The 10,736-nt window shown below is 36.0% G+C and overlaps 1 protein-coding gene across 10 annotated transcripts in view; it reads right to left on the reverse strand.

The window, feature by feature from the left end:
• The window catches only part of ZEB2 (zinc finger E-box binding homeobox 2), a 130,679-nt gene that overhangs the window by 30,030 nt on the left and 89,913 nt on the right, over positions 1-10,736 (reverse strand). For 7 of the 10 annotated variants that reach the window (XM_057317465.1, XM_048214452.2, XM_026510047.4 and 4 more), the window contains exon 4: positions 6,918-6,989. The exons of the other annotated variants lie outside the window; for them this stretch is intronic. In XM_057317465.1, coding sequence (XP_057173448.1) covers positions 6,918-6,989 — 72 coding nt within the window. The remainder of the gene's footprint in view (positions 1-6,917; positions 6,990-10,736) is intronic. 10 annotated transcript variants of the gene reach the window in all.

Consider the following 10,736-nt stretch of genomic DNA (forward strand, 5'->3'; position numbering starts at 1 on the left):
TTTAATGACTATAGTTACAGTCAATATACTTAGTTCTTGGACAATAATTTTATTCTGTTCTCTAAGATTAAGAACTGAGACCTAAATTGCTCTTACCCTATTTCTAGATGTAAGGTTGTAAGGTGCTTTTCTTTTCCCAGCGAAGGAAGGAGAGATGCAGGTGGTTATTAATAGCCCTTTATAACTAGAGTACTAGATTGTCTGTATAAATATAACTTACACACATTCAAAGAGGAAAACATCAGGGGCCTATTTGGGTCCTGATATGCACGTGGAACCGCATTAATGCTAATGATCACCAACCACCTAAGATAGATCCTTGTTACTACTAACATGCGGTCTTTATAATGCTCCTGAGTTTGTCCATTTCTCTGAGCTTCTTAGAAAATAGTGTCTTTTTCACACTTCTAAGAATTCTACATAATAATTTTATTCTGAATTTGAATCTGATTAAACTATGGAAGGTGTAAGTTTCTTTATAAAAGGACATTCTTTGCCTTATGTGTTAAAGCATACAATTTCTTTCATTTTTAAAACATTAAAACCAGTGTAGAAATATTAAATGCAAAATAGAGAGTTGTTAATATAAATCAGGGTTTGCAATACTTCATGTTTTTATAAATCGACTTTGCTGTGCTGCTAATCTGAAACTTTGTTGCAAAAAAAATAGTGATACGCTGTACTGCTGTTCTTTGCCTTTAACGAGCTGATTTCAGGGACTTACATCCTGGTTTCACTCTCTGAAGATACTGGAATGTTTTCCTTTTTTTGTGGCTTCCTTTCTCAGACACTATTTTTTCTCCACCAAATGTTCATTCATTCATTCATTCACTCTACCAGTCAACCTGTACTATGTGAGTTCACTGCTGTACTGGGCACTTTGAGGCAAAGAAGGAATAATCCTTTTCTTAAAGCAAGTATTTTGGGGGCCCTTACTAAGGCTAATATATATATATTCCTTATTTAATTACCTCAACAATCCTATGAGGTAGATAGCAATGCAATCTACTCCCATTTTACAGCTTTCGTCTTCACAAAATTAACTAGGTAAAATAGGTGCAAATGTTATAAAGAGGAAAATTAGACACGTTAAAATTAGTAGTGTCCACCTGAGGGCTGTGGAATTTAAGAGAAGGAAGAGATTGACATGGTTTGGGGTGTTTGGGGATGACCACATTAAGGAAATGGAATGTGAACTGGCCCTGAGGAACAGAAGGGTGAGTAGAATTTGGATAACAGGACGAAAGGGAGTGAGAGATTAGGGTCTCAAGGAACTACATGGGCAGAGATTCAGAGGTTGGTGTAAATGTGATTCTTTTTTGATATTACCAAGGAATTTGGTCTGATGAGAATGGAACACTGTTGGTATGAAATGGATGACACTTACTGGTCTGAAGAATGTGGATTTTGCCTACGGGTACTAAGGGGCAATGAAGGATTCTAAGAAGGGTATTTGAACAATTGAGAAAAGGGTTATAGGATGAATGTGGACTGACCAAATAGAGGAGAACATGAAGGCTGGACATTAGTCAAATATAACTGAATTTTTCTCATTTGGGAGATTAGAGTAATGAGAGATGAAATTGTCTGGTTGGTTATTTCACACCAGGTATCAAAAAATGTCAACCTGGAAACATGAAAGGGAAGTCCAAGTGTTGTTTGTCTCTCATTCACTCCCTCAATTTCTTTAAAAACTCTTTATGACCTAGACCATTCTAGGATCTATCGTGATAAAGCGACCAAAAACCCATACCATATCTGTCCTAAGTAGCTTACAGTCTAGTGAGGAGAAACACACTTGCAGGCAACTAAGTATAATATGAGAGAAAATTCATAAATTCTACAAGAAGACCCTCAAAGGAATGAGTAGTTAATCCTGAGTGGGAGACTGTAAGATGACTTCCTGTCGGAGAAGGCTTTTAAGAATGTGTATGATGCTGTCAGACTAAAAAGAATGAGTGGCTTTCTAGGTTGATGGAAAATCATAAGCAAAGGCAAAGGAGTATAAATGGTAATCAGTCATTCAGAACTGAGGTATATACTAGGAAGTGGTAGTAAAGGCAAGATGGTGTTAGATCATGAGAATGACAACTCAACTCAAATGCCAACTCATCCAGAAAGCAGTGGAGACCCATAGGAAGTTGAGTATGAAGTGGTGTGGGAGTTGAGTTAAAATTATCCATCTGCCCTCAAGTGCTAGGAAAACAACTTCTAACCAACTTTGTTAGTGTGAAGAGTGAATTAAAGAAATTAGGGACTGAAATGGAATCAGTTAACAAGGTATCATAATAGCTCAGACGAAAGATGAGGATTTAAATCAGGATAGTGAAAAAAATGATGGGGAGAAATAAAAGTGATATATGCTGTTTGTGATAGTAGAATTGATAGTAGTTGATGACTAATTAGATAAAGTATGTAAGAGTCAAAGATGATACCATAGTTTCTATCAGGACAGCTTCTCAGAGTGGTGAAAAACCTTCTGAGGTGAAAGGCTATGTCAGGTAATTTAGATTTTATTTCCAAATCTGCCACCAGTTAGCTATGCAGCTTTTTTTTACTACTGTTTCCTCAACTATCAAAATACAATTAAGAAATTGTTCTGTTTTATAACTTTCAGTTTTAGGATTCTGTGATTCAATTCAACTAAACTCTTCCCATTGCTTCTTCCAGCTTTAAACTCAGCAGAATATACTAGGAAGAAGATACTTTTAGATTCTAAAAGACTATTCTATCCATCTAGATGAATTTAATTAATTTTTGCTATTTAATAGATGTGTAGAGCTGAGAAGGAAATTCAGAGGTCTTTCCCTTACTTTCAGTTAGGAATAAAATCTGTGTGTTGAATATTCAGAGAGAAGTATTAGAGGCATTGTCTTTGTCTTTCCTTCACAACTTATTCTCATTAATAACAACACTTTTTATCAGAAAATTTGCTTAACCTGTTTAGAATTTATCTATTTCAATGTCTATCGGTTCTGCTTTGATTAGAAAAGAAAAATGGTATCTGATATTAAATTAATTCCATATTTATTCATTAAAAATATATTGACAGCCTATTAATTTTAGCTAAATATAGAGAAATCCTAAATATAGGGAACAAATTGATGGTTACCGGAGAGGCCATGGGTGGAGGGGATCGGTGAAATAGGTGATGGGGATTAAGAGTGTACTTATTTTGGGGCGCCTGGGTGGCTCAGTCGTTAAGCGTCTGCCTTCAGCTCAGGGCGTGATCCCGGTGTTGTGGGATCCAGCCCCCCATCAGGCTCCTCCGCTAGGAGCCTGCTTCTTCCTCTCCCACTCCCCCTGCTTGTGTTCCCTCTCTCGCTGGCTGTCTCTGTCAAATAAATAAATAAAATCTTAAAAAAAAAAAAAAGAGTGTACTTATTTTGATGAGCACTGAGTAATGTACAGAATTGTTGAATCACTATATTGTACACCTAAAACTAATATAACCTTGTACATTGAAAAATAAATACAATAAATTTTTTAAAAATTAAAAAATAAGATTGAAGGATAAAGTTAAAAAAAATTAAGGTGCTCTTATAGGCAATACGGTAGGCTAAGAAACAATCCATGCTGTCAGAGTTCGCAGTCGAATTTAGAAAAGACACCACATTAACAGCACACTACAGAATTTATGGTAAAGTTAAGTGTTTTGTTCAATAATCATTCACTGGAAGAAGATATCATTGTAAGTCGGGATGGCTAAAGAAGGTCAGCCAGTAGCTGGATCTCGTAGGACTTGGGTGGAGACAGAGATGGTCCATTAATAAGCAATTTCAACCGGAAAAGATGTCTTATTTCAATTCCCCATGTATTTAGCAACTGAAAAGATTCTGGGGATAAGAAGCAGCAACTTGGGGTTGTAAAGAAATATGTATTTATTCTCTAAAAGGGCAGACTTAAAAACTGAGGGTCACCAGTAAATTCCTAATTACTAAGTCCAATATATTTGTTCAGCATTCTTTCAATTGTAGTTATCTGAACCTTTGATTGAATTGACCAGTCTCTACTTTTTGAAACTCTCTTTCTTTGCCTTCTGGTTGTTTCACTTTTTTTCCCTCTCTATCTTCATCTTTTTTCTTTCAATGAATTTGATTTTTCTCCCCACCCACCAGGAGCCCTGGCCTCAGCTTTTTACTTGTTTCAATATACACACTCTCAATGGTTAATGTCATAGTCCCATGATGTTAAATACTATCAGAACATATTTGCATCACTCTAAAATCTATGTCTTCAGCCCTGACTTCCTGTGTTTCAATTCCTCATTTCCAATGGACATTCTCATATTCACATTCATATATAACTTTTATATGAAAATACTTATGTGTAAAGACTAGCTCAAGGTCTTCTCAAAATTGGATCCTCCTTCTTTTTATCTAGAAATAGCAAGTACTGCCATGTTCTAAACATGTAGATGTGTAATCTTGAAGCCATTTTGATTCCATCACCCAGAGATTCGACCGATTGTTAAGAAATCATGTTGCTAATTTCACCACTGTCACCACCTTAGGACAAGCTTTTTATCACTTCACACCTGAGTAACTACAATGACTTCCAGTTGGTCTCTCAAAGTCTGGTTTTCCCCCACAGAAATCACGGTAGTATAACATGACACAAACTCTTTGGTCTGTGCTTCATGTCCTTCTTCAGTCGGCTTCAACTTAAATGTCCGGCTTCATTTCCCATGAATTGCCTCCTAGGACCCTCTGATTCAAGTGAATCCTTTACTCACTATCCTCTGAATTGATTTCACAATTTCCTTCATTGGCTTACACATTCTGCTAGAAAGCCCTTCCTCACTTCTCTATGACCACTGAAAATATACTTAGTTTACATTTTACCTCTGTCATGGAGCTTTTTCTGACTACTCACCCCATAAGTTCTCTCCCACTTCTGTAATTTGAAGTGATTATAGTTCCTACCATTAGTTGTGTATTTACCACATAGTTTTCTTCTTGTTCTTTGTTTTTTCTTGTGTGTTAGTATCATCTTCTAAATTAAATAATAGCCATGTCTTAAACTTCCTGGCCCATCTTCCACCACAAGTACACCAACGGTGTATATAGAACAGTCTTCTCAATGAATACCTGTTCATTCATTTATTGACTGAATACACATGAACTACAAGCAATGGTAAGTAGTAGCAGAAAAAGAGATCTTAAAGCCAGGTGAAAGCACATTCAGAATTGATTTTTAAATCTTTTGAACAGGAATGGTTTTTATTAGTCTCATTTTAGGCTTCAAGCGTATAAAACAGCTAGTAGATTGTCACTTTGTAGGATGAATTTACTTTTGTGACACCTTACATGCCTATAAAGTTAACAAGAATTAGGATTTACTTATGTTTGAAGTTGAAATTTAACATTCATCTTAAAAAAAATGAAGCCATTTTTGATCCCATGAGTTGGGACATTATAGAAAGTATCTAATTTATGCTATCTCTTCATTGTTATCTTTTTATATGCAATTATTTTGTCTTGTTTCTATATTCTATGGTGATGGTACCCCTGCAACACAGACTATTAAACCTGGAAATATTCTTAAGAAGCAATTAGTGTGATCTATTTATTTTTCAGGTGGGGAAACTGAGTTCCAAAGATTGTAACTGACATGCCCAAGGTCGCGATCTAGGTATTGCCAAAGCTATACCTGAACACTAGGGTTGATGATCTTTCCTAATTCTATACTTTTTCCCTAATCCCATATTCCACAGTTTCATTTTTATACCTTAAATTGACATACTCAAATGAAAGAAAAATTACAACAGTTGTTCATTATTTCTCTTATTTTACACCCAAGAAAGTGAATTAGTGCCTTGTAAGTTATTAATAAGAACATTCTAAATAGAAGCACAGCATGAGCAGTTTATTATGATGTGTATCAACACAAAGGAGATATGACTATCATCTGAATTATTCACATTTCTAAAACTTCGTAAAACTGCAACTTTTTTCTCATTGGTGAGTTGAGTGGATAGAGCCATGTGATGTTTTGTTTTGTTTTGTTTTGTTTTAGAAGATAACCTTATGCCGGGCACTAGGTTAATATTTGTAATGGCCGTATGAAGGATTGTTTATAACACCAAAAATAATTAGCCTTATTCAGGAAAAGAGAGATAAACATAGTGAGTCAATGTACCTTTGCACTGGCGACATGAGAATGTGAGGGAAGACACCGTTCAGTTTTGGGGGAGGAACATGGCATGTCCCAACCGTCCTGAAATCCCATTCCACAGCAGTAGCAGAGCAGAAGAAAACACTGCTCACCACTTTCCTACAGTAATTTTTTTAGCGTCATTAAAAAGAAGTGAAATTGTCAATTCTCTCTAAAACTTCTGCCTGGAAAACATTATTTAGAGGAGGCAGAGGGTACCAAGAATTAAAAGTGAAGAAAGAATACAAAGGGACTCAGATGATCAATTTTTGTGAGGAATGTTCATGGAAATTTGGTTTGTCTTCCTGAAAAAACATTTACAATCTAAATTACAGCATACCATTTGAATTCTCAATGACTACTAGCAAGTGGTAGCCAGGAGAGGCATATTACATTCTAATTTTGAGATTTATTTATGCAGTCTTTTAAAATAAAAATTACTACCAGAAATTTGCTCAACTCATGCGTTGAAAAAAATGTACGTATCCCGTTCAGTTTTCTCAACTTTCACAGGCAAATCAGGGGTTTAAGAATGAAAGATATATTTGCTGAAAAAAAAAAAAGAAATAAAAAATAAAGCAAAATAAAGTAAAATAAAATAAAGAGAACTCCGATCTGAGACAAAAACAGGAGACTTGTAATGTCTGACTTCATCGTTAAGTCATGGAACTACGAATGGATGGGCCACTGTCTCTCTTCCGACTCACTAAGTCCACATGACACGGGACAAGTACGATCTTGACGTGGTAACCACAACTTACCTGTACCATTGTTAACTGTGGTCTGGATCGTGGCTTCCGGCCCCATAGTGTCATAGTCTTCCTTCATTTCTTCTGTGGGGGAAAATTATCTTTAGCATTTGAACACTGTAGAAAGGCTTACTATACTAAGCATGCCAACCACAGGAACAAGGAAGATTCTTTTAAAGGAAACAGAGAAAAGGCTTGTTGTAAACCTCTAAACAATAGCTTTGTTCAGGCAATTGAATGAATCCAACAGTGCTAGCTGCACAAGAACTTATTTACTTTAAGCATTACTGCAAGCTGTGAAAAACAGAGGTGCCTATTCGGGACAAACGAAGGGCTTTTCTTCTGGTGGCAGTTCTAGTGACAAACAGGGGGAAAGATATTATTTTTTCAATACGAGTCAAAAGCAACTAAGTATTTGTACTTAGTCAGAGGCATGCTAGCTGCCGCGCTCTGGTAACTGGCTGATTAGTGGCCAGTGAGAATTTCATGCTTTTTCCCCCCTTGGAGTAGCTACGATGGGGCTGATCTCTGCAGGCGTATTTCTTGAAAAACCTTATTCTACATATCAAAACTTGAAATTCCCAGTCTATAAAACAAGCATCCCAGAGGCATTTGAAAACACCTGTTTCACTGTTTTATAGAAACTTCTAAAACTTTCCTTCCCTAGGCCTTTCCCTACCACTCCATAAATATCTTTCTTCTTTATCATTTACGCTCCAGCATATAATCGTAGCCATTTCCCAAAGAAAAATATGTAGCTGTAACAAGAGCTCGAGGTGGTGGTGAGGGTGAAAATAGGTGGCAGTGAGGTTGAAGATTCATAGGGGATGAAAGGTTATTTTCCAGAATTGCCATATTTTAAATTAGGGAGAGTTTGAAAAACAGGAGAGCTCTTGAATTTTCTGCCTCCCAAATTACAGAGTATGTGAGAGGGCAGAGAAGGACAGCTGACAGTTAAAAATGCTCCGAGTAAGTAAATTAAACACGGACTTTAAAAAATTGTGTTTTTACAATAACAACACTAATGAGAACCAACGGTGAACCAGGATAAAGATCTCTCTGATCATCATTTCACTTAAAACAAGAGAAACTTTATAAATAGGACTCTGTAAATTCCCAAATTTATCCTGACCATTCTTTGCTTATCACATTCTAGTCATAATTATCTGGTAGAAAAACAGGTTCTAGCAAATGGTACAGCAAAATTAAAATATATGATTTATAAGTAGTATCCTGCAGCCTATCTGTTTATGTTATCAGAACTAAAAAAGCCTCGGCCTTTTAAGGTAAAATACGCAGATATAAATAGATGCTAATTTAATGCTACTACCCATAACAGTCAGATGATTTGAATGGTATTTGTTTAAACCGTACAACCACTTTAAATTCGGTTCTGGCCTTGGACTTCTCTCTTATTTAAGGAATATTTTCACGGGGACATTTTGCATAAGACATTTAGAAGTTCAATATGTAGCAATATTGTATTGTCAATTGTAATAATCGATCGGTTGAAAGGCTCCCTCATCTGATATTTTTATTGGTCTCTGGAAGGAATTAAATTAAGGTATTTCTGAGAAGTTCAGTACTGGCTATAAATATAGCTTTTGTGTCTTTCTTCCTCGCTCATCTCATGTGATTTCTGGTAGCCAAGAGTCAGAAGAATCATAAGTTTTCCATCTGAGAGATCAAGTCACTGAGGGGAAAACAGTTAACAGCATTTTTTTTTTTTTTTGCATAATAGTGGTAATGTTCAAGATTTCTGCTGTACTTCCTTCCTCATTGTCATTTTCTTATGAAAAAGCAAAGAGAAGTTACAGTAGGTGGTTGCTTCCCAACTTATTAAATGCTGGGTATACAGACGTGTACTTGGCGCGCTGTGTGCATTGCATTCTGGAGTAATACCTTAGCTATAAACCCAGTTTACCAAAGATTATGCAACTGAGATGGTGTCACTTTTACCTAGAATGTACTTTGCTTCAACTTACTGAGCACCAACCCGTCCTTTTTTGAATTTTAGGCTCAATTTATTAAAATGAAACAGTAATCCTTTTCAGGTTTGTATGTGATATACTATGTATCTGCTTATCTCAGGAAGTTTCCTGCAAATCCATATGCAGAAGGCCCTAATAATCCATAGGTTGAGAATATCTCCTCTGAATTAAAGGCAATCCGGCTGTCGTTCTGCCTCTCGCCTAACCTTAAACATTTTCCGAGACACCTCTGACTCAGCATACTGTGTCTAAAACCACATCGTATATTTGTTTTTAAAACACTTGTAAAAGTTTGCATTTTCCAGTCACCCTTGGGATGAAGGTTTGTAAAAATAAAAAGCACTTTCTTCCTTCAGATGAAGAATCCTTGAATAAGCAGAAAGAGGCCAAGATGCAGGTGATTTATTTAAGTCTGTGTCAATGATAATGATGTCATGGTTTCCAGCACACTGTGTCCACCCCATTGTGGGACGAAAGAATGTCAAGGACAATTCTAAACACAAAACTTTGATTGTGCTGGAACCGGAAAGGCACAGTAAGAGCTCCACTGCGCTCTTCAGTCGAAAACCTGCATCCTGCAGACAAACTACAGAAAGCCTGCGAGAAAGAGCAAAGGAGAGGGGGCTTATCTCAGAGTCAAGCTATGTGCTGAGGTATGATGGTAGACAGCCAGGCACCAGGGATAAAACACTACTAAATAAAACAGCACCAGAATTAGAATTATTGTCTATATTGTGTGTTTTGAACAATAAATAAGAAAAATACTTTATCAGAAGAAAAATGTGTTATCTAAGAGTCAGGATAAACAATGAGTAGCTTTTTAAGACCAATTTCTTTCATTAGACATCAAGGCACCACATCAGAGCACTTTTGGAACAATAAAAAAAAGAACAATAAATCATTACTAATCATTAGAACTAGACAGGTAATAGCCGGGTAACTTTCTTGGTCCAAATAGCCAAATGAGATTAGGGATTTACATTTTATTTAATTATTGTGACTCCAGAATGCTAGTTTATTTACCATAAAGGTAAGAGCAAAGAACAGCCTGTTCATTTGTCTCACAGGCACCATTAACTACAGGTGATAACAGGGTCTGCAATGCACTCATATGGGTTATTGTATATTAGTACATTTAGAATTATGATCCATGACCAGCACAAAAAGCTGCCATGATCACAAACTCCTACGGCTTGACATTACTGTTTTGGCTGTTTTTCAATTATTGATCTTAATTTTTTAAAATTGAACTTTTTTTTTTTTAGAAGTTTGGTGCCGTACATTTGTTATATCGTTATTAATTATTCCTTTAAGGGTGGAAATTCTAGTAATTGGTCCTTACCCTTGATTTCTAGATATTAAAATTTAAAGCATCAGAACATTCATTCTTATAGCCCTGCATATCTAGTTCATTAACAAATATGAATAGCTAACACCAGCTCATTTAAATAGTATGTCTTACATGAGTTCTCGCCACACTCTGTTTCTGTCACACTGCTCCCAAGAATCATTGGCTCTTATTATACATGTAAATGGCTATCATAAAAATAAAAATTTCATTTAAGATTGTTAATGACTTCTGCAGCAGTCAGACTTCCTTTAATGATCATCCTCTGCCCCTAATTAAACGTATTTATCTTTCAAGCATCTTTGGCTGAGTTCTCCCTCATAGTTGAAAATCTAAAACCTTAAGTCTTAATGGATATAACGATAAATGTTTATGTGTGGGATTGCTGAGATCCGAGAAACCTTCACCGAAAGCAAAATTGGAAACAGAAAGAATACAAAACTTGGCACGGTAATTTAGGAAAACGAAAAACAAATACACTACACTCAAACT

This window comes from Ursus arctos, unplaced genomic scaffold (assembly GCF_023065955.2).
Source record: "Ursus arctos isolate Adak ecotype North America unplaced genomic scaffold, UrsArc2.0 scaffold_1, whole genome shotgun sequence".
NCBI classification, from domain to species: domain Eukaryota; kingdom Metazoa; phylum Chordata; class Mammalia; order Carnivora; family Ursidae; genus Ursus; species Ursus arctos.